Source organism: Myotis yumanensis, unplaced genomic scaffold, assembly GCF_028538775.1.
Source record: "Myotis yumanensis isolate MYYU_CA2020_CCGP unplaced genomic scaffold, mMyoYum1.0.hap1 SCAF_1, whole genome shotgun sequence".
In the NCBI taxonomy this organism is placed as follows: Eukaryota; Metazoa; Chordata; class Mammalia; order Chiroptera; family Vespertilionidae; genus Myotis; species Myotis yumanensis.
The window spans coordinates 31,257,029-31,280,967 of record NW_027223752.1 but is presented as its reverse complement, the minus strand read 5'-3'; the positions used below and the strand labels follow the sequence as shown (position 1 = coordinate 31,280,967).

General features: G+C 52.9%; 1 protein-coding gene across 6 annotated transcripts in view; it reads left to right on the top strand.

Moving 5' to 3' along the window:
- The window catches only part of RGS6 (regulator of G protein signaling 6), a 483,882-nt gene extending 463,724 nt beyond the window's left edge, over positions 1-20,158 (top strand). For 3 of the 6 annotated variants that reach the window (XM_070417229.1, XM_070417238.1, XM_070417234.1), the window contains exons 18-19: positions 7,539-7,605; positions 16,181-20,158. In XM_070417229.1, coding sequence (XP_070273330.1) covers positions 7,539-7,605; positions 16,181-16,431 — 318 coding nt within the window. In that variant the 3' untranslated portion in view covers positions 16,432-20,158. The remainder of the gene's footprint in view (positions 1-7,538; positions 7,606-16,180) is intronic. The other 3 variants (XM_070417244.1, XM_070417253.1, XM_070417262.1) reach the window with 2 other exon arrangements.
- Positions 20,159-23,939: the final 3,781 nt, after the last annotated feature.

Below are 23,939 nucleotides of genomic sequence, written 5' to 3'. Positions count from 1 at the left end.
GTGCTGAGCCAGAAATGGATGACCGAGGCCCCTGGCAGGCGAGGCAGAGGGCAGATGCCCTGGATGTTCAGCCAACCTGGCAACAGCAGCTCCCTCCCAGAGGAGGTTGCTTTCCCCTCCCCCTCAGCCAGTCGTGGGGACAGCATGCACTCGGGTGGAATGAGTTTGCAAATCTAGACCCAGCAGAGCCTCCAGAGGGCTTCGACCACAGTTTTCCAGCCTTCGGCAAGGGACAGCTGGCTAAAATTCTTTACACGGGGTTGGTTTTGATTGCAAACAGTCCTCGGGCCCCTTGGGAACCACTGGGTCACAGACTCAATGGCCAGCATCTCCCATATCAGAGACCCGAGATCCAGCGGTAGTGAAACCCCACCTGCCTCCCGATGGAGGTGGCCTTCCATAGCAGTATTCGGGAGGGATTGCATGAAAATCTTCCTCTCTGGGACAGCGAGGGCTTCTCCTGGGACTCTGTGAAACTGCTCAGCAGCCCCCACGCAGAATGGTTCCTGTTTCCAGCCTTAACCTACAAGCTGTGTGGCCTCAGGCAAATCACTAGCCCTCTCTGAGCATGGTCTTCTCTGTACAATGGCTTGAACTAGATCATCTGTATGGACTTCTCCAGCTGGTAGTATCTTCAGGTCCGTGCTTCTCTCCATCCTGAGATTTCTGGGCTGTGCTACTCATTCTCTGAATGAGAGAGGAGCTGCCTTCCTGCCCGGGAAGTGGCTACAGCCTTTGAGGCCTGGAAATAGGCCATGGAGAGAATTGAGTTGGGTGTGTATTTAAAATTTTTTGACAGGATTGGAGGATAAAGCACCAGAGTGCCGCAGGCTGCCTAAGCCACAGGCTCGCTCCCTGCATTGCCCAGGGCTCCCTCTCACACTGTGACCCCAGGAGGGTAACTGCCAGTTCTGCAGTCCCCTCCCTCCGGGGATGGACAACCAGCCTGGGTGTCAGGTATGGGGGCCGAGGTCAGCTGGGCAGAGGAGCGGGCTCCAGTGTGGGTGCTGCCACCTCACAGTGCATTGTGGGGCATAGAAAGGAGTGAAAAATGAGCATTTGAGGTCCATCACTCTGCTGCTCACCTGCCACCACACTTTCCCATTCCCTGGAGACCTCTGGGCCAGCTGGTCACTCACTGTCCTCTCTTAGAACTGAGGGCCAAGAGCCCGTGTAACCCTGCTCACAGTCAGTGGTAGGTTAAGTCTCCCTGGTCCCTACCCGCCCTCCCCATCTTGGCTCCAAGTAAAGCTGAAAAAGTATATTTAATATTATAATTTTGGCCCGACCAGTATGGCTCAATGGTTGAGCGTCGACCAACCAGGAGGTCAGGGCACATGCCCAGGTTGTAGGCTTGATCCCCAGTGTGGGCCACGCAGGAGGCAGCCAATCAATGACTCTCTCTCATTATTGATGTTTCTCTCTCTCTCTTCCTCTCCCTTCCTCTCTGAAATCAATATATATATATATTATATATATATATATAATATATATATATAATTTTGTAGCTGAAAAATGAAAATGTCTCTTTCTATAAACAAACTATTAAATGTAAGACAACTGAATCAGCTTGGCTGGTGGATGCAGAGAAGACAAACAATGAAGTGATTTAATGTGGTGGGGGATGGAGTCCGCTTCTGAAACTCTGGGGAGGAGTGAGATTTTTATTTATCAAAAAGGGTCAGAGATTGTCATTTGTGAGTAACTTGGCCCTGATCCCTGCCACTTTTTTGGAACAAGGACTGACGTCCCTCCTTCCCCGCCGCCAACTGTTTCAGTTGATGCTTCAACATGTCAACCAAAAGCAGCAAAAACGCCCTCCCTGTGGAGTGCCACTTAGAGAAAAAACACAGCGTGACAGCCCCCACACATGGGGACACAGGAAGAGCAAGGTTCTTCTGGCCCCTCCCTGCCTCTCCCCTCCTGCCTCCCCTGACCCCGAGTGCGAGCAGTCAAGTGCAAACCCAAGTCCTCCGAGGCAGAAAGGCACAGCTGTGTGTTTACAGCCACTGATTCGGATCCAATCGCATCCCCTGCCCGTCTCCACAAGGCAGGCTGGGGCACACTGTGTGTACGTGCCAGGTGGGAATCTATTTCGGGAGGTGACCTGCAGCCCTTTGCCACAACAGAACCTTCTTCCCATCCCCCACTCAGGAAAGTCATCCTTCTAGAAGGGGCTTTCAGCCTGTCCCTTGTCACTCATCCAGTCAGACTTCTGACAGCTCCGGGCTCCCATCTGTCCAGTGAGAAGACAGAGAGTGAAGGTGACTGCAGGGCCCTCAGCAGCATGGATAGCAGGACGTGAAGACACTCGGGGACAGCAGTAGCACCAGCCAGAGGGCAGGAGAGCGAAACCGCCAGGCGTTAGGCTGAGGAACAGCAGGAACCCAGGGAGGGGACGAAGTTGCCACAGTCAAGGTCAGGGAGAAGAACCTGTGCCTGTGCCCGACTGGAGAGTGAGAGGTCAGAGAGCTCCAGGACTAAGGACTTGAAGGCTGAGAAGTGAGACCTCCCCCCCCCGAAATGAGCTCCTGGGGAAAACCACTCGGCAGCGTTCCCCTTTTTAAGCAACAAATGAGTATCTTGGGTTGTAATGGAGTTTGGGGAGTGTGGCATTCTGGAAGGAGGGTGGACACAAATCTGTACACAGGAACAATCTGTAAAATGTTGCTATGAAGCAGAATGGCAAGTGGGACAATGGGTTTTCAGTCTAGTGATGTTACCCCAAGGCCAATGAGAGAAAGGCCCTTGGGTGTTTATTCGGCGGTTTCCGGGTGGATGGGGGCATGGACAGGGTTGGGACTGTATTGCAGTGGCAGGGGCCAAATGGCAGCGGTTCTTCCATGGCCCCGAGTCACGGTCAAATCACTTTGGCCTGAGCAATGGCACCACAGCCCCAAGCAGGGATGGGCTGGCTGGTGTGATATCTGGAAGGAACTCCCCACACCCTCCTATCAGCCCAGCTTACCATAGAAGGATGACTAACATAACCACGTCCTCTCCTCCAGAAACTCTTTGTGACCTGCTATTAGTCCACCAAGGTTGAAAATGTCCATTTCTGTCCCTCTCCCCTTCACCTCTACTCCCTCTGTGTTTGCCCATAATTAGGTAAAACAATATATCCACAGTGTCTCAATGGCTGGTAAGAGGGCTAATCCATCTATCTATAATAATAAAAGCATAATATGCTAATTAGACCAGACATCCTTCCGGATGACCTGGGCGAAGCCAGGGCTGTGAGGGCCGAGGCAAGCTGCCACGGCTGTGAGGGCTGAGCCCCATGCACGAATTTTGTGCATCGGGCCTCTAGTATATATATAAAAGCCTAATATGCAAATTGTCCCCACGGCTTCCCTTTGTTCTGTGCCACCCCCTGGTGGTCAGTGCATGCCAATCCTATTCAAAGACCCAAACCTAGAAGGTTTTGCTCATTTGGCAGATAATAAAATTATATTTGAAAAGCATCTCCTTCAGGTGGGATAATGGGTCAGAAACAACTAGATAAACTTTAACCAGATAACATGTATGATAAATAGTATTCACAACTATAGGATGGCATTTGAATTTTTCACTGAAAGTCAAGTAAAGGAAATTCTGAGGTTGTAGTTGACTGCATGCTTAATGTAAGCACAAGCAGGATGCAACCACTTTTTTAAAAAACAACGTTTGGCTGCAGTGACAAATGGGGTGTGGTCAGAAGACAGAAGCGATTCACTGCCCTCTGTGCTGCTCTAGACTGTGTAGAGTCTGGGTTCTAAGCCCGCACATTTTATCAAGACCTTTAACAGTCTAGAAAAGTTCAGAAGGAATAACTGGGGCTTCTGGAAGCCATGTCAGCTGAGAATGAAGTAGAAAAGATGTTTGCCCCTAAAGAGACTCCATAACCACCGTAAGACATACCTATTTGTCTTCCAGAGTGAGCGGGCATTTCTGGATTGTTCCAGACAAAGATAGAACCAATGGGGAAAAGGTATGGGGAGGGCCACTCTACTGAAACATAGTCTAACAGTAGCAACTTCCCAGCAGGGGAACATGTCACCTCAAGGAACAGTGAGCTCCCTGGAAACACTCAGGCTGAATGGCCAAGGGTACTGTAGAGTAGGCTCCACGTTGGATTCCAGCATCTCTCCCATCTGGAATCCATTGATATATTGCCTGTTCAGTGGGTCCTACTGCAGTTTATTCTGTGGTTTATGAATAAGCTGTGGAAGAGAAGAATGGATCCTTTGGAGGGAGTTTGCTGAGAGTGGAGGAAAGGGATCCAGGAGTCAGATTAGCCTCTGCCTTGAGGGTGAAAAAGCCAGATGAGCAAGGGAAACTCAGGGAGTGGAATTGCCGCCCTCTACATGTCACCCTTGCTTTCTGGAGGTTTTTGTTTGTAGGGTTGTTTGTTTCTCAAGGCAATTGCTGCTGTTGCAGCTGAGCCCTGGACAACAGGGCTCACCCCTGGATGCCCCAGGGAGGTCACTGAGCAGAGGGGACGGGCGCCCACTGGCGCAGGGAGGCTGAGCGGCTGAGGGCAGTCAGGCGGAGCACAGCTGGGTGGGCATGCACGGAGGGCACCCTGGCTCTGCGTTGGAGAAAGCTTGGCCTGCCATTATTCCCACTCAGAAAAGGTATCTTGTTGAGAGCAGAAAAGATGATAAAGCCAATTGCAGATTTCAGGTGGGCAAGTTGCCACCGAAAGCATCTCTGCCTGGCCAGGAGCTGAATGTGCCCCGAGCTCCAGACCGAGCAGAAGCTGCCTCCCGGGCCCTCCCGCTGGCCCTGCCTGGAGGGTCCTCCTCAGCCCAGCGCAGGGGAAGGGGAGGGCTCTCCAGCCGTCCTGAGGACCAGCCCGATTCAAAGACTCTCTCTGTCCCCCGGGCTTCGCCAGGGCTGCTTTCAGCTCATCATGGGATTGAATCATTATGGTGATTATAGCTTATGGCTCTTTCCTCTCCTCATCTTTTGCTTTCAAATTCTTTGAGGCCTCTAATTAAACATGGAGATCCGGGTAAAGTAGTGAAGTTTTAATAGGACATTTTTTAAAGCTAAAGCAAACTCAGTCGATTCTCTCAAACGCTGCTTTAAAACTTGATCAGGCTTGACTGGTGCCTCGACAGGAGAGGCAGGGGAGAGAGAAGTGGAGGTTCGGGGGACACCCATACTTTTCCACGGGGTCGGAGAACCTCCTTCTCATCTGCACCAAGGGCACAGTGCAGCGGAACCCCATTGAGCGAGGCTCAAGGGCCTGGCCTTTCCGCCTCGCAGCTGAAGTTGGGCAATGGAGATGGAGCAGCCAGTGAAAGCCTCAGCCCACCCCTGTCACCTGCAGCAAACCTGCAGAAGCCCAGTGGGGACATTCTGACAGGTCCTCTCACCTAGAGGACACAGGCCATGCCATGCCGGGCATAATTCTAAAGATGGAAAGGAGTCTGTCGTTAGCGTCCGCGAGCCTCACCGTCCAGCGGTCATGCCGCGTGGAGGTTTCCTTGGTAATGACACGGCTGCAGAGCCCACCCTGTGCGAGCCCTCAATCTGAGCTTTCCTGCTGTTTCTAGATCTACAGGGCGTTCTGAGAAGGGTCACCAGGAAGGGGTAGAGGTGGGGTGGTAGCTACCAGAGCCCCCAAATAGCCCTTCAGCTACTTCGCTCAGGTTGAGTGACGGTCCCCTTCCTCTCCCTCCTGCCAGGACACACGGCTGACGCACAGGGCGAGGTGCATCTCGCCCTGCAGGAGTGTGTTTAGAGAGGCTCCCATTGGCCCCTTGCAGCTGCCTGTCCTGAGCCATCCAGTCTGTCCTGAACCTGTCGGTAGCCAGCCAGCCGGGGTTAATGTTGTCCAAAACCTGGCAGCAACATTCTCCCCAACGGCATTCTCACCCCGACTGCAGATGACCTGCTGGCTTTGCCGACAGGACACAGTGTCCCTTTTGCGCCCACCAGAAGGTAGAGAAGTGGGCTAGTTAGAGACGGCAGCCCTGGTTGCACCCTATCCCTCCACCTGATACGGGAGTAAGACCCCAGCGAGTGGCTCAGCTGCCCAGTGGGTGTAAGGAAGCATACTGCACCGAGTGGCTGTTGGCATTACGTGGGGAGTGGCTTTCATTTCTTGGAGGCTCGTCGTGTTATATACTGTGGACCTTGGCATCATGCTGGGCTTGGCCTGAGAGGGACTTTGGTTCTACTCCAGCCCTACCACTCAGCTGGGTGACGGAGGCTACTCAGTTTCCTCCTCTGTAAAGGAGAGAGACGAGGAAATGATTAGGTGGGGAAATATGAGGTGCTTATTAGCACAGTATTTGTAGTGTGGGTGCTCAGGCATAGCTCCTTATATTATCATTTTCATTGTTATGATCATCTGCAGCCCATGCTTAGCTCTTATGATCTTATTTCATTTCCAACGATATTCCGAGAGGTAGGTATCATCATGTTTACTTTGTAGTTAAAGATGGGGAGTGGGAATCTCATCTATGACAACGCGTGCCAAGCACATTTGTTTATTACAGTGACCAGCTCCATGAACCGCTCAATACATACGAGCTATTTTTGTGGGCTGATTTGTAACGTTGACCCAGACAGCCGCTTTCTCTGCTTTCCCGGGAAGGGAGGTACTATGGTACCCAGCAGGCCGGCCTCAGCCCTGTGGCCGGTTTCCTGGGTCCCCTAAGCACCTCCTGGGAGCTGTGTGGAGCCACTGGGGACGTCGCATACATTGGCAGGATCTGGCATGGCCGCCCTACTGAGGTGCAGGACCCCAAGACGCCTCCCGCTTCCAGACACAGGTCAGGAACAGGTCTCCCCACGACAGGAGCATGAAATCCACCCTCCAGATGTAGCGCTGGGCACACAGGAGCCTCCTTCCCAGAGACCATCCCCTCCCAGCTCGCTGCCCGCCTGGGGCCGCCCTGAGCCCGGCAGCCCCTCCAAGCCCCCGTGCTCCATCTGCCAGGTGGACAAAGGCTCCTGTTTCTTACCCGAGTCCTACAAGATGGGGCTGTGGGAGGCATCAGGAGCAGGCGAGGGATGCTTTGAAATCCCAGTAAACCAGACCTGGAGTGCGCTCCCCCTGCTGGTAGGATTGACAGAAACAGAAGCTGAGAGGCCATTTCCACGACACAAATGGCCCCTTTCTGGGGGGGACTCAAGTGCCTGAAGGGAAATGCTGTAAGTCCGCAGTGTTTGTCGAAGATTGGCATCGTCGAGCCTGATATTAAGCTCGATGGCCAATCCCGCGGTGGCTTGTGCACCTTGCATGAGATGCTTATGTACGTGGCTGCGGTGCCAACGTGCGCATGGACGTGTGACAGCTGCCTCCATGGTGCCTGTGCTGCCTGCCTCAGAGATGCCTCCATGCTCAGTGTATGTGGCGTGTGTCACATACGCTGCAGACCTGCATGTCGCCTGTGCACGACCGCCTGCTGCTGAGCGCCTGCCCGCATGCCCGCCGCAGTTGTGTGCCGTCTGGGCCGGGGCTCCCCTAAAGCCGCAGGTCTTCATGGTTGCAGCTGGATAAGTTCTTCTTCACTTCCCTTCCTAAACACACAATTGCCCAGTGCTGCTGGCGCAGAGTCAGAATGGCCGCTGCATTTCACCCCCGAGGTGGCTTCCTTCCAGCAGTGGGTGAGTGACCCCGGCGTCCGCACTCTCTAACCTCCTCTGGGCCCCTTCTGCACAGAAGGTGCTGGGGGTTCGGAAGAGATGACTCTGTCTGTCCTGGCCACCACTCCTGCTGTCACACCCTCGCTCTGTGGACAGTCCGCGACACCCGTTCCTGGGTGTCCCATTTTTCCTGCCCATTTTTTTATGCACCCCTAGTATTTTCAACTAGCCGCTAAGGGGTCCCGAAAGGACATTTAGTCCCTTGTCCCAGAGGCAATGCCCAAATAATGTCTTTTGGTATTGATCCTTTAACTCGCTTCTCCTGGACCCCACGCAGGACAAGACAGAGATGCCCACCCCCTTTAAGATGCTTTTAAACCCACAGCAGCACCCGTAGGCTTCACCGCCCATATGCAGCTTCCACAATAGACACAGCTCCCACACCCTCCTGGCCCATGGCCAAGTCTGGCAAGAAGCGCAATCACGTTCTATAGAGCTGGTTCTAATTGGAGGAAGGCAGCTCGGCCTGCCCCTCCACAGGGGAGAAGCCTGGACAGCCACCCATCCCCTGTCCCCCAGGCACCAGAAGTGCCACAGCGACACGTGCAAAGGGTCTGTAGGGAAGGAGGAAGATTCCCTGTGACTAGGAATTCCGTCAGCCAAGGCTCTATCCAGAGATCTCTCGAAAACTGCTGCTTGACCTGCCCCCTGCTGCACCTTTTCAGTTAGAAATCCATGTCTGACAGATGCTGCCGAACTGCATTCCTGGTGGCAGGGAGGAAAGAGAGAGGAGCCGGCCCTCTTTGCATATGTGTCCAGGTGGACATGGACATTCATGGAAAGATGATGCTTCGGGGAGAGCGGGGTGCGGGGGGCCAGCATGTTGACTGCCTGTGCCTCCAGTGCTCGCCTGGCAGCCGGCCTAACCAAGGAGCCAACCAACGGACAGGATGTGGGTGGATGTGTTTGCGGGAGATGAGAGGAGCCCCAAGGAGGGTGGGTTTAGAGTCCTCCTGGTCCTTGGGAGAATCACACACTGCCAAGCAAGTGATTCCTCCTGCCGCCTCCTCCACTAAACTCCAGCCGCACTCCCCCCTATAGCCATAGTCAGGGATCACTTGAACTTCCTAGTTGGAAAAAAGGAGCATCAAGTTGTTGCCAGTAGCAACAGTGTCCCTGTTTCTTTGCGCGTTTTGACCTTTGCCTAATTTGGAGTGAGCCAGAGCTAAGATGCCAAGTACATTTGCGGAGGAGGAGAGGACGAGGCAGGCATGGCACTGGCTAGCGGAAGGCATGCAACTGAGGGCGCCTGTGAGGGGACTTCTCGCCCACGCTCCACTCCTGAGCCCAAGGACTTCCTGCAAGCTGGGCCCCTGCCTGCTCAGTCAGAACCAGAGGAAAAAGATAGAGATCCGGTAGCAACAAGGGGGCATTTCTCCTGCACCGCGAGAAACAGCAACAGGAAAGTGGGAATGCACAACAGGAAAGGAGGCCCGGGCGTCTGTGCCTGGGCACTGTGCCACCAGTGTAGGGCACAGCTGCTGAGGCTTGGCACTCCTGGCATGCCCGCCCGGTTCCAGATCTGTCCCTGCACTGCTGGAGACCCTGAGGAAGGTCTCCCACCGCCCACCAAAACTGACAGGCAGAGGCTGGCCTGTGCAGAGAGCCCTGTAAGGGATGAGTGTGATGGGAGGCACGAGCCAGAGATGCCAGGAACAACACCCGGGGAGGGCTTCTCCAGCCTGCCCGGGACACCTTGATTTCTTAAATTACTTTTACATTTTACTTTGCTGAAGAGTTCAAGCTTTTTTTTTAAGTTATCACATGAGGATATGTTTTCATTGACTTTTAAGGCGAGAGGGAGAGAGCAAGAGAGAGGGGGGGGGGGAGAGAGAGAGAGAGAGAGAGAGAGAGAGAGAAACATCTATGTGAGAGAGAAACATCAATCAGTTGCTTCCCATAAGCATCCCAACCGAGGATCAACCCACAACCTGAGTATGTGCCCTAACTGGACATAGAACCCATTACCTCTTGGGGTATAGGATGATGCTCCAACCAACTGAGCTACCCAGCCAGGGCACCCCAATTTAGGTACCGGGTTCTCATTGGAGGAAGGCAGCTCTGGCTGCCCCTCCTTAGAAAGGTAAACATCACACCTGCTTCTCTCCTCCCTGGAACACTGGCTGCAGAGATCCCAGAGGCACTGGCACCAATACCACGGGGCCACAAAGTACAAAGTGGTGGCTCCCCTGGCCGTGCAGCAGCCACCACTGGTGTAGTGCGGGTGGACATGGAGGAGTCCTTGCTCCTGAGCATTCCCATCTGCTCCTTTTCTGAGGGTGATGGTAAATACACAGCAGAAGGCATGTGGGTTGTGAAGGCCGACCCGCTCAGCTCTGCCTCTGACTAGGAAAGTGGCTCAAGCTCTCGTTGAGCCTGTGGCCCCATCTGTCCAGTGGGGGATAATGTAACACCTAAGAGGCAAGGCTGGGGTGGACATTAGCACAGGTGTCCGAAATGTCTAGAGTGCTTGACACATAGTAGCTGCTCAGCGTTCAACCAGTGGTGACCGTTAGTAGCTGTCCTCACAGCTAACCTGTGTCCCCGGGAATGAGACCATCCCCACCTGCCACCACCCAGGTCTGGGCGAGGTGAAGAGGAGGGCACTTGAGAAGGGAGGATTCATGGGGTATCAATGCCACCCCATTGAGCAGGAATAAGAAATTCAAAGAGAACGTCCCTGGGAGACCAGGGGACAGGCTGGTCCTTTCAAATTTAGTTCCGATAGGAGGGCTGGCAACTCACCTCTTCTAAATTAAATATTTTCAAAGGATTAAAAAGCACTGACCATTGACAATGCAGGCAGGAATCAGGTGTCTGAACCTGCTGTGGTCCCAGTGACATTTTGTGAGAATTGCTTTCAGAAGACGTGATTGCTGGCAGGTTCCACAGAATGGGAAGACCTGCTTGTTTATGTGGCCAAACCTGGCTGTTTACAAACACTATCCTATACACAAGATAGTGGGTTGCTGTGAAAGAATCTGTTATTTTATTTTAATCATTTCCGCTTATTTTTTTAAGCAGGTTTAAATGTACACGAATGTATATTAATTCTTCAGCCAGTGAACTTTTTAAAATTAATTAAATGTTCACCTACTCTTGATTTTTTTTTATTTGGTGGTTGTTTTATGTTTGTGGTATCTTACTTTTTAAAAGTCTAGTAAAGAGAATATTTTAAAGCCAAATAAAATCCCCTGTAGCTCCTGAGAGAGATCAGAAAGCTTGGTGAGGGCCCGGGAGTAACACGGGTCCAGGAGTGGACGTGGCCGCGGGGCTCCTGCCCCCACGGCTGTGGAGTGGGGAAGCCAGACGCAGCCTCGCCTCCGCCCAGGCCGCTCACCCTGCTTGGGTTGCTCGGCCCCGCTCTGCTGTGGGTCAGCAGGGTGCAATCTTTGGCTTGTCCCATAACCTTGTTTTCCCATTTCATCTGCCCACCTTGCCTCACAGAGTTCAATAGAGGGTGATAAGCAATCAAGAGGTGAAAAGTTTTTTTGAAACTCTTCTATCTTAAGTATGGGCTTCTCTACCAGCCCCTGCCAGGGTTGCTCAGGCCTTTAAACTACCCCAGGCAAATGCACTCTTTCCCCGATTTTAAACATCATCGAGAAAGGAGATGCCACAGAATTCTTTATAGTCCCTTTCGAAATGATTTCGCTTTGCTCAGTGGAGAAGGGGTACCAGGGGCACCAACATCCAGGAAAGTCACCCATGAAGTTAGGCAGATCCTTGGCTTCTCCCCCTCCTGCCAACCCCAAGCCAGGGCTTCGCCTTTCCACCGGGCTCTTAGGCTCCTGGCTGTTCCTGTCAGCAAGTCCCCCAGCACGGTGACTCCACACACACTCATCATTTATAAACGTGAGCCTCCCCACCTCCTCGGTGACCTTCAGTCTCCTTGGGAGGACAGCTCCTCTCTGGGGCCTCCCACTTCTTGTCTGCTGAGGTCACTTGGTGAGCCCTGTTCAGCAAAACACCATTTTTCATTAGCAAAGCTGAAAAGGCCTGTGCGTCCCAACAAGGTGAGCAGTTTGAATCAATGGAGACTAGAAATAGTGTCCGTTCCCTGAACAGGAGAACCTGGGTTTCTTCTATTCTGGTGGTGAGGGGGAAGCATTGACTATAGCTAAAAGGCCACGGAGACAGCAACCGAAAAAGTAAGGAGTGGGGAATTTCAAAGCCAAATGTGTAACTGGGATGTTTTTCTAATTTTTTTTTAATTATAACTACATATAGAAAATGATTTAAGCAATAAAAAAAAAAAAAAAGAAAAAGAAAATGAACACATCTGTACCTATACCCCATCTCCCTAGAAACTTCCCTTAGGCCCCACTCCCGTCAATTTTGTCCCTCCCCCAGAGGCACCCGCGGGTAATTTCTATCTCCATAACAGAGTGGATTTAGACCTGGTGGACCTAGATCGGTAACTTTGGTCTGAGGTCACCTGGGCAATTCAGCAAGAGAATCTCATCAGCAGCTCTGATGTCTTTACCCCCTTAGCGTTGAGAAGGGTCCTGCCTGAGCCCCTCGAGCTTGGCTCTGCTGCCCCCAATATGCCCTCTGACCCCAGGGCTACTCTGAGCCACGGCCCTTTGCCCAGAGTTTAGCATCGGTCTCCCAGGTAAGTGGCGGCAGGTCTTGGTAACCAGGATCGTGCATGTTGGTTGATTACATCCGCAGGTGCAATGCACAGAGCCACAGCATGTCCATCAGCATGTCGATTTTCCTTAAAGCACTGCCCAAAAGGGAGCCATTCCTTTTGTGCCTTTCCTTTAAGAAACAGGATTCCATGAGCACCTTCTTGCAGGCTTCTAGTCGTCAAGATGGCCACAGAGCCAGGGTGGGAACGGAACCTGTGGGTGTTTGTGAGCCTGTGGGCCATGAAACTGAAGGATCCCAAATTCCACTGGATTAAACTTTAACGAAGGTCGCGAAGGTGAAAAGCTCTTTGTATGTAAAGCTTTGATGTCTCTGGAATGTACCTTCTGCGGCTCAGTCCTCCATCACTATATGTTTTTCCACTTGGACAAAGGCTGCTGCTAATAGCATTTCCCACCACCTTCAGCTGCTTCGCTCAGCTGCCAAGGCCTAAGGCCTCCGTCTGAGCTGGCTGCCATTTCCTGGCACCATCATCCGTTCCCAACTGACCGGCTCTGAGGAACATCACACATTCAGACCCTGAAACTGCTCGGTGGCCGGCAGAGGCAGAATTGCTGCTCCCCTCCTAAGTGCTTCCTCCAGAAACACCCAAACTGGAGGAGAAAGAGGAGCCCTAGAGGGCATGGGCAGGGGTTCCCCTCTCTCTCTGGGCAGAGCAGCCAGCCCCTAGCCGCATCCAGCTTGATTCATCTCTGAACACAGGTAGCCTTTGCATCAGATTTCACTTTGATCCCCGGGAACCACAGGGATCTCAGCTCTTCAGAAGGGAGGCAGCTGCTGTGCCAGAGTGATTGCAGGATTTCTTCCCCGAAGCCCAAGGCCAGGCATCCAGCCCTGCCTGCGTCCTGCATGAGTAACCACCTTCCAGCCTCACCCGGGAGGTCACTGCGTGGAAGACAGATGGCAGCTGGGCTGAGCTGCATTCCCCCTCCCTTCCCGCCCCCACAGCAGCCAACCCGAACCTCATGACCTCCTTTAGCAGCAACTGGCATTTGGCAAATGCCTACGCGCAGGAGTGGGGAGAGGGAGAGAGAAATGCCAGAGAGCACCACGAGGATGGCGTGTTCTCTCGGCTGGTCAGCTGCACCTCCTGCCCCTGAAGTCAGGAGAAATAGAAGCAGCTGAGGGGAAGGGGAGGGGCGGGATTGATGGGCTGGCCACAGGTCCTTGGAGTCACAGCACCAGGATGGAGGCAGGAAGAGATTAATTTGAGCCTCCAAGCCGAGCCCAGCCCACTCCACAGGACTGAGAGATATGGAGGACGGGGGGCCTCAGGGTCAAATTCAGCTAAAACAAATACAGCCACACAGTCCTCCAGAAATAGAGTCTCCAACCTCCTCAACCCACAGCCCCCTCTCCAGCCAAAATGACCTCATAATGAGGAAGCAGCTGTAGTGAGGGTTTGGATGCCTGGTAACTCGCCGCCTTTGTCTCTGGGCTTTTAACATATCGTTGGACACAGACTACGATGTGGAAGCTTTAGTGATTTTTTTTCCTCACGTCTGCCAGCTAAATCAGAGGCCCAAATGCTGTGTATAACAAAACTGGAACATATGTATTTGGGGACATAATGTGTCATTTGTGGCCCTGGGGGAGAAGGGATGGAAGCAGCGGGGGAGCCAGTATTTGGTGAGTGGTTACCGCAGTGATAGGGAAGAAAGCAAAACTCCTTGGTGCCTTTCATATGAGCAGGGATGGACATGGGTCAGTGGGGTCGAGGAGGTTTGTTAGAACTCTCAGACCACAGGGTCCCCAGACTCATCAGCCCCACCTTTCCCCAGAGAGGAACACACACACACACACACACACACACACACACACACCATGCTTTCTGCCTTCAGGCCTGCTTTGAGAAGCACAATCCCAGGTGAACCCACTGAATGACAAATGCCTGGGGCTCCGTCTAAGAAAGGGCAGTCAAGGAGAGTGCGGCTGAGTGTGGCTCAGCGTCCAGGGCTGGGGGCCTTGAAAGGCCTGCCTCTGCCTTCCGCCAGCTCGCGCTGAACCTGACCCACTCTACACAGAGGAGTAGTCGCCTGCTTTTAGTGGTTTGCAAAGACTGGCATTGTAACCCTCTAGGATTTAAAAAAATCTGATTTAAAAATCCTTAGCCTGGTATAAATGTATCCTGCTGCAGGCTAAGTTCGGTGTATCTGAAGATTCAGATGAGGTTGCTGATGGGGAGATGGTGCGCATGTGTGTGTGTGTATTTTAAGACGAGCAAAAATGAAAAGTTTGTCTTTCTAGTGAAAATGAGGAGTCAAAGACCTAGCGGGTTTGGCTTCGTGGATAGAGCATAACTGATGGGCCCCGGGTTGGATTCCCAGTCAGAACATGTGCCTGGGTTGCAGGCGCGATCCCCTAGTAGGGGGCGTGCAGGAGGCAGCTGATCAGTGATTCTCATCATTGATGTTTCTATCTCTCTCTCTCTTCCTCTTCCTTCCTCTCTGAAATCAATAAAAATATATATATTTTTAAAGAAAATGAGGAGTGAAAGAAAGTGATGCTGGTGAGAGAAAGGAGGAGGAGAGCAGGAGGAAGAGCACGCTTTCGGATAATCCCTGAGAGCAGTTCCAATTCCAGACCAGCTCCCATCCATGCCCTCAAAGTCGCGCTGCCGTGTCCCTCTGTGGAGCCCTGAGCCAGATGACACATGGTCCTGCATCCAGCAGTCACAACCCATGCTGTTCGATGGTTAGATACACCCATTATCCATCAATTTGTCAATCAGAAGGTTTATTGAGTACCCCACCAGGCTTCACGGGCCTGATCAATTTTTTTAATTACATCCAGCTTGCACGCAGCCAAGCCCAGCAAACAAGCTGAGCCCTCGTACCCCACTTGGAAATGAACATGAGGAACTGCTGGCCCTTGCAAACTCGGCCGCCGTGCTGACGAGCCGCCGTGTGCTGCCCTTCGCGGATGGCAATGGTGTCGCTGACCCTGTCGATAACAGGATGGGTGCTGAGTGTTTTCTCAGACGTGGGGATCAATCGGCCTGGGTCCAGCCACACTCTCCTCTAGGCCCCTGTCCAATGCTATGGATTTCTGAAGCGGGGAGCGGGAACTGGACACAGTCACCACCTCCCAGGCATGTGAGCAATTGGCTTCTCTCAGGCTCTCAGTGCCTCACGCACCCCTCCTCACAGTCCAGTTCATTGTCTTACTTTCCAGGAAGAGCTGCTACATAGGTTGTCAGGGAAGGAAGGGCACGAAGCATTCCTGATGTGAGGCCCTGGGTCCTGCAGAGAGGGAGCCAAGAACATAGGAGGTGGCAGGAGCGCACAGTCCGAGGCCCGCGGTGGCATGTGGTCACCTGTTCCCCAAACCGCGACTGAATACCACTCTCATCGTCCAGATCTGGGTCATCAAGAGGATCCAAAGCCTGTGTGCCTCTCCTGCATTTCAAACAGGCTTCCTAGGTCCTCTGCATTCTTAAGACTACCAGTTCATGCATTCGTTTCCAATCACCCGGATGCTTAGCCACCATCTATTTGGGTCAGCCCCACCCTCCCTGATCCTGCTACTCCCCAAGCCATCTTGTCCTTCCTCGCTTAAATAAAATCAAGTTCAGGGGCAGCCCACAGGCATTAAGAGACGCTCGGCCTCAGAGCTGAAATGCCTGGTTTGGGGTAAGTAGAATTCCCGCACCTCAGAAAGAGTGCCGGCGGCACACCCTGCCTCCCTGCCCGGCCCAGACTCCTGGTTGCTCCGAATGTCTGCGGTGCAGGCCCCCAAACCCAGAGATCAAAGGGGGTCAGTTCGCTAAGTCCTTTGGCCACCATGGCTCATGCAACAATTAATTCACCTGTCTGGCTCTCTGTCTCTGTCCCTGTGTGTGTGTGTGCACCTGTGTGTGCCTCTCTGTCACCTGTCTCTGCAGGGAAAGTCGCTGGCGGGCAAGCGCCTCACCGGCCTGATGCAGTCCTCCTGACAGTTCCCACCGCAGGGCCTGGGCCCGAGGACCACGGGGGCAGGAGGCGGCGCTCCACATCCACGGACAGAGTGTCCTTGCGGGGAGATTTGGTCACTGTGACAGAGAGTGAGGGCAACGAAGGGCGACCGCGGGGAGACTCGGTGGGTGAACGGGAGGACCTGAAAGACAGTCCACAGAGCCTGGGGTTGGCCAGGTAGAGGCCCCTGTTTACAACCCTCCGTTCTTGTACAGTTGTGCGCAACACCCCGCTCTCTAAGAGGCCCTGTCCCTAACTCGTTCGGGGGAGAGCTTCTTGTGGGGTGCTGTGACTATCACTTGAGATATATTCTTCTACCGTCACTCCTCCCTCTGCCTGGGGGATCATGCCGTCCAGCCAAGACCAGAAGACCCAGCTGGCCCTGTGCACACCCTGTGTTACCCCCCATCCCCACTGTCTCTCTGGTGCACCCATCACAGTTGTAGCCACTGCGTCCCCATCGCCTCTCGCCTCCCCCATCTTTGTGGCCACCCACCCTCATGCGACACGTCCCAATCACATCGTCAGCACGGAGCAACCCCCAGAGGCCACCTTCTGAAGAGACGTCCACAGGCACGCTGGCCGCCCTTGGGTCCTGCCGGCCATCCCTTGGGTCCAGTGCCAGGAGCACCAGCGCAGGTGAAGGAGCGTGTGGCTTAACAGATTCTGACCATCTCTTTAAACACGTGTGGTCTCATAATTTATTGTCTTTGCCCCTTTTCCTTGGTTTGTTCCCTCGTGTTTGACTCAAAATAAACATGGCCATGAACTCAGGGGCCCTTGGGATCCTCCCCTGCAGCAGCCCCAGGTGGAAGCTGGGAGGGTTCCCAGCAGGGGCCTTGCTGGGTTACAGGGCTGGCAGCTTCCTGGTGGGCATGGCCAGGCTCCTGCTGGGCTGGTCTCCGTGGTGTGTGAAGCTGGAGGGGACTTGGCTGCAGAGGGACTAGGCCAGGGCCAGTAGTCCTCTGACGGCCACAGAGGCGCCCACTAAACAATGCCGGGCATCAAGGGGAAAAGCAGACAGAAAGCAACGCCTGCGAAAACCTGCAAAAGATCCATTGGTTTTCCTTCGTGTGTGCGTCAAAATGCCCATCTGCCCACTTGGCTGTGAGGTGATGTATGTAGAGCACTGAGTCGGGTGCCTGACACATAGTAGGTGCTTAGCAAACGGTAGCTATTGCTCTCATCATTGTCATTATCATGTGACTCCCATGGGCCTAGGAACGGCGCAGTATTAAGCAATGTGTTTTTTTAACTCGGACACTCACTCCCCCACCTGCTGTGACCATCCTCCTTTGATCTATTTTTGGCCATACGTGAGAAATCTCCCTTGGGAGTTATAAACAGCAAACATAGAAGCAAAAAAGCGGTCACGGGTATTTCTTTACTCCTGTAGGCAAATTCACTAGCCGGTGGCCACGGGCACATGAGTTTGCTTGCAGACCCTGCCTCCTGGGGGCTCCCATAACCATCTTTCTGACCCCCACCCCTACCCCCCTAGCCATGTCAAATGTCTGTTTCTACCAAGCCCTGTCCCTGGGGTACCAGCCTTCCATCCATCACAGTGGGGCCGCCGTGGGCATTAGGAGTCTTGGTTAGGGCCATACCCATGTGGGTTCTTGACCACCATGCCTCAGTTTCCCCCACTGGCATGGGTTGCTCTCTCTTTAAGGTACAAACTAGATGGCATGTGTTGAGTCCTCAGAATGTCCTCAAAGGTGGCGTTACAGACCCAGACTCCATGAGACCTCAGCGCAGAGCTTGGCACTTGGCAGATAAGAGATAACGACTAAAACGAAGCCCTGCCCCAGGCTATGGGGTCTTTTGAGCCCTCCTTTCCCTCCTTTTTTATCTTGCTCTTCACATAGAACCAAATTGCAGTTTAAGTTCCTCTGTCCAACATCACCCAAAGGAAGTTCCTCCCTGCCAAGGGTCCCCGGGCTGGGCTGACATCAAGGCACAGGGTATGTGGACAAAGAAGTTCCAGAATAGCAGGTGCCTCTGTGCCCTCCCTTATCCATGGCAAGGGCCTGGTCCTCCTGCTCTTCCCCAGGGCTGCGAACAGGGCAGGGCTGCGGATAGGGCAGGGCTGGGACAGGGCAGGGCTGGCTTCCCTGGCCCCTGGGCGGCTGTTTCTGAGTGATGCTGGCCTGTGAGTTGGCCCACGCTGGAGGCTCCCGAAGGGCCCGCCTAAAGCCAAGTGGACCCCAGCCTTGAGATGGAGCAGGCTGGAAGCTTTCTAACAGCTCCGGGGACATCAGAGGAGAGGGCCAGCCAGCAGGCTCAACAGAGTTAAGGGCACTTCAGATGGATTCACACCCAGCGCAATACCCCCTCATCCCGCCTCCCAGCTAGGCATACCCAGCCCTATAACCACCACCACATGCTCCTAGTAGATCACGTCTAATAATAAAGGGTGGGACGGGGTTGCTCTGCCCAAGTTGGCCAGTCCAAGGTCAGTCTACTCTGCACACCTTAGGAGGGAAGTACACTTGGGAAATCAGGTCTTAGCCAATTTCTCATTGGTTTGGTCTACACGGCCAAAAATTCAGACCAAATTAGACATTTGAAGGCAGTTCTGCAACAAAGCATATTCCCCTGCCTCCAACAGCTTCCTTAGCTCCCCTGACTGGGCACAGTCTCTGGGCCGGGACCCTGCCCACTGAGGGCTCACCAGCTCATCATGTTGACAGCCCCACAGCCAAAGCATCAGGACAGCCTTAGAAGCGAACACCCACCCATCAGGACAGACACACAGACACCGGGCATTGGGAAATGCCTATATGGGAAGAGTAACTGTAGGTTGGCACATGTAAATGCCTGGCAGCAGGCAGAGGACCTGCCCTACCCAGCAGGAACTCTCTGGGGGAGGGGCAGGGACAGGGCTCCTGTCCTTCTAGAAAGTGATGCTTTGATCTGCTGGGAAGGTATTGCTGTGCCCCGGGAACACAGTGGGGCCCAGCCCACCAGTGCAGTCTGCAGGCCGAGCTCCAGGCCCACCTCTGCCAAGGTCAGGTACAGGCCAGCACCCAGGAGAGAACTCTCTTGGACAGTGAGCACCTGGGGACATGCTCTGGGAGCTTTTCCCTGGCAGGATTGCTGGTGTGTTCAAACTACCTCACCAACGGGACACTGAACCAGGCGCTGCCACCCATCGGGCCCTTGGCTGCTTGTGGAGGTTGATGTGTTCCCTAAAATGCACCCCTCCCATTGGGCTCCAAATGCATGGACTTCGAAAGCCACCACTAGGAAGCCTTTCCAGAAGCTGGAAAGGGTTGAGGGCTGTTGGTGTTCAGGTCCGTACGATGTATTGGGGGAGGCATTACAGCAAGGTCCAGGAGCTGGGAAGCCCAGAGTGCAGGAAATAACGTGCCACCAGTTTCCAAGAGGTTGACCAAGTTGAGTATGTAGTAATGACCACGTGTGGCACAGTTCAATAGTGGCCAAATGAATCCCTGATAACTCACCCCAGGACCCTCTAAAGAGAGGCCTGTGCTCATGTAACCATGGCAACAGCAGACGCCAGCAGCCTACTTATTAGTACCACCCGATGATAGGCATTCCCTGGGCACAACCCAAGGGCCATAAAGTAGCAAAGTAGCAAATGTAGCAATAAGAGGCCCAGGGCCATAAAGGGACAGGGTCCAAATGACCCAGCCTCGGCCCTCTTCCCAACCCCGACGAGAGCTCCGAGGCAGGGGCTGCCAGTTGCCTGGGAGAGAGGCCCTGCTCCGTGCCCAGGGCTCCTGGTCCGTCTTCTCTGCCCATTCACCGCATGATCACGGACACGTCGGAATGGCCTTCTCGTAGTGCATGTGGTTCTTATTAGTTTATTTTTCTGGAATTTGGGGATTGGACTCCAGAACCAAACATGCTGGTACAATCTAAAAATAAATGACTTGAACCCACTATAGTCCAGCAAACTCTGTGTGGCTCCTTGGTTTGGGGGTTCATTGCGCAGAATGTACCTGAAAATCTACCACCGCTCCCCACTCCCCACTCCTCACCCTACCCCATTAAACACCTGCCTGCATCCACACATGCATGCACACAGCCTGTGAGTGAGGGGACTCACTCCCTGCAGGATGCTGGGGCGGGACTCATCCTGGGAGGTTGGGAAGGTTGTAGCACCAGAAGGCTGAGGCCCCTGACTCTACCAGGGTCTCCTTGGCTGGGAGGTCTCTATGCCCCATTCTCTGTCCTCAACCACAAAACCCAGTGGCCTGAGAGCAGCAGCTGTGGCCAGACACGGCTCTGCCACTATTAAGTAAAGTCACAAGATCAAAGTCTGCTGCATACAGACGGTGCTTCTTACTTAAAGTCTTGGTTTCTTTTTTTTTTTTTTTTAAATATATTTTATTGATTTTTTACAGAGAGGAAGGGAGAGAGATAGAGAGTTAGAAACATCGATGAGAGAGAAACATCGATCAGCTGCCTCCTGCACATCTCCTACTGGGGATGTGCCCGCAACCCAGGTACATGCCCTTGACCGGAATCGAACCTGGGACCATTCAGTCTGCAGGCCGACGCTCTATCCACTGAGCCAAACCGGTTTCGGCAAAGTCTTGGTTTCTTGAGTGACAAACAGTCTCATCTCCCTCTAACGCCAAAGCAGTGCAACTTCAAGAGCCTGGAAACCAGGCTGACAAGAGGAGGAAGAGAACACAGTAAACACACACACACACATACACACACACACAGTACTACAACCCTATGAACAATGAGGCTGGCACCTAACAGCTCGCTTCAGTGGCAGAAATTTTGCTCCTGAAAGTAGAAATGATCTCAGAGGTATGGGAATGGATCTTTGGTCACGTATACATGGAAACCAATTTGTCTCCCAACCTCTGGGCCAACTCCCAGAGCAGGACTTCCTGCCCCTCAAGGTCAAGACCAAGGTCACACCTGTGACAGCACCTGAAATGTCACATCTTTAGCATATCCCACTATCAGGTCCTGGCCCATCACAAAAGATCCATGCTTCCCTGTCTTTCTTGACCATGGCCACCACCTCCAGGGAACCCAGAACTCCTCCTCCCTAGCCAAGCCATCTGGCTTCTTTCCAGAATCTTGTTTAGCAAGCTGTCACTGTGCACACGCACGACCCTCTGCTTCAGGAGGTTGGGATTTGAGGCTGTCAGCTATAATACTAAGAGCTGTGCCCACACGAGATAGTCTGAGACCCACCCTGACTGCTTCCTCTCTCCCCACACACTTTTGGGGACTTCTAGTATAAAGAGCGTGAGTCTGGCCCTGGCCAGTGTGGCTCAGTTGGTTGAGCACCATCCCATGCACCGAAAGGTCTCAGGTTTGATTCCCTGTCAGGGCAAATACCCAGGTTGCAGGTCCTATCCCCAGTTGGGGTGCGTACAGGAAGCAACCAATCAACGTTTCTCTCTCCCTCTCCCTTCCTCGCTAAAATCAATAAAAACATATTTTTTTAAAGAGCATGAGTCTGTCATTTCCTTTGGTGCCAGCTTCCAATTGCTCATTGGTCCCAGTTTCCAAGGGACCATCAGGGCCTCTGATGGGTGCCTCTGACCCTAGGCTTTTCCTGGGATGTGGAAGCCTCCAAACTCTGTGGCTTCGAGAAGCATCCAAGATGCCCTCTCCTACTGGACCACAGAGCTCTGCTGACATGCTTTCCCTCGACCTCCCTTCCTGAGCAGAAACACCCCCATGAACTCCCGGCTTCCCTTACTGGGACTTCCTTTAGTGCCTGCCGGAAAGTTACAGGATCTGTCCCAGGCCCCTCACATGAAGAGGCAGGCCTCCCTGGCCAAGGAGAGGCTTTAGGGGTCTGGCTTGTTTTAAAGAGGCTCAGGGTGGGGGTGCAGCCCGGCTTGAGCTCCACCTGGAACAGAGCTCTCTGTTCTGCTCCTGCCCCCTTAGAACTACGGTCTCAGTCCCCTCAACACCTTGGAGCTAGCCCAGCCACATCTGGCTTATTTCAGCAGACAAAACCAGCTCCTGATTGAGAGGGCTGAGCCACACACCTCATTTGGAGCACTAGCTTCCCCATTTGTGAAACAGGAATAAGATTTTTGAAATCTTAAGGTTGTCGAGAATGAATACAGAGGGCCTAGCCAGTGCCTGGCACAAAGTAAAATGCTCACGAGATGGGGCTATTATTAGCTGTTGCTGCACCTGAGAGAGGCACGGAGAAATGGTGAAGGTAGAACACATCTGCAAATCCCCACCGGGCAGCTTTCCCCTGAGTGCCAGCCCTGAGTGCCAGCCCAAGTGTCAGCGGGAGGCTGAGGGCTTTGTGCAGGTAGCAGCCTCTCTTGCTGTGACAAGCCCCTTGCTTTCTTCTTCCCAGCTGGGGCCTGGTTCCCTCACTGTCTGTCACTTGCATGGCCTCAATCAATAATCCTGCCTTAGGCCTCAGTAAATAGCACACAGGAAGGCTGGGGGGCTCCTCTTCCAGACCCTGAATAGAAAACGGAAGAGGTCTGGCTGTCCATCTAGACTCCCATTCGTCTGACAGGCCTCCGTGGCTGCTTCATGGGGATTTGGATTCTGAGCTCTTGCTCAAAATACTCCATTTCAGGCCAATAACTCGGAGCTTGGCCCTAGAACAGTGATGGCAAACCTATGACACGCGTGTCAGAGGTGACACTCGAACTCATTTTTTTGGTTGATTTTTCTTTGTTAAATGGCATTTAAATATATAAAATAAATATCAAAAATATAAGTCTTTGTTTTATGATGGTTGCAAATATCAAAAAATTTCTATATGTGACACGGCACCAGAGTTAAGTTAGGGTTTTTCAAAATGCCGACACGCCGAGCTCAAAAGGTTCGCCATCACTGCCCTAGAATGAGGGGCTGGGCAAGGCTTGTCCTCTCAGAATGGCCAACATGTACACAGACACACATGTGCCTTGTTCCTAAAATGGCCAATCAAGTCAATGAGGCCTATTTAACCTCTTTCTCCCATCACATCACGGAAAGACTGTTTGGAGTTGGGAGGAGGAGGAGGAATCAGGGAGAGAAAGTTTAAAAATGAGACAAGGGCCTGGATGTCTCCACCTGCATCTCCTGCCCCATGACCACCTTCAGTAGAGAGTTGGTGAATATTAGTACTGAGACGGAACTGAGAAGTTTTCTGTCCCATAGTGTGTGTGCTCACATTTTGGTTACTGAGCTATAATTTACATCCAGTAGAATTCACCCTTTTTAGATGTAGTTATGACTTTTGCCCAACTTATATCAAAAATCAAGATAGAGAGTAATTCTATCATCCCGAAGTTCCCAGGTGCCCCTATATGGTTAATCCCCTCTCCCCACCCCTGGTCCCAGACAGCTACTGATCTGTTTTCTGACCCTATCGTTCTACTTTTTTCAAAAATTGAATAAAAGGAATCATACAGTATGTGGCCTTTTGAGTCTGGCCTGTCTCACTTAGCACAGTGCACGTGTCATTGCATGTGTCAGCAGTTCATTCCTCAATGTTTTGTTGTTATACATGAAGAAACTGAGGCCCGGGGCGGGGGGGGGGGGGGGGGTGCAGAGAAGAGGTGGAGGAGCAGGGCCTGAGTCCACATCCCCACGACCACCCACCCTTCAGGCCCATTGACCACAACTTCTTTCATAAAAAGCCATTTTTAACCCCCCAAAGTCCATGAATTCCTGTATGAGAAAGCACATGATCACAGAATTGGCACACTGAGAAAAAAAAAGCCT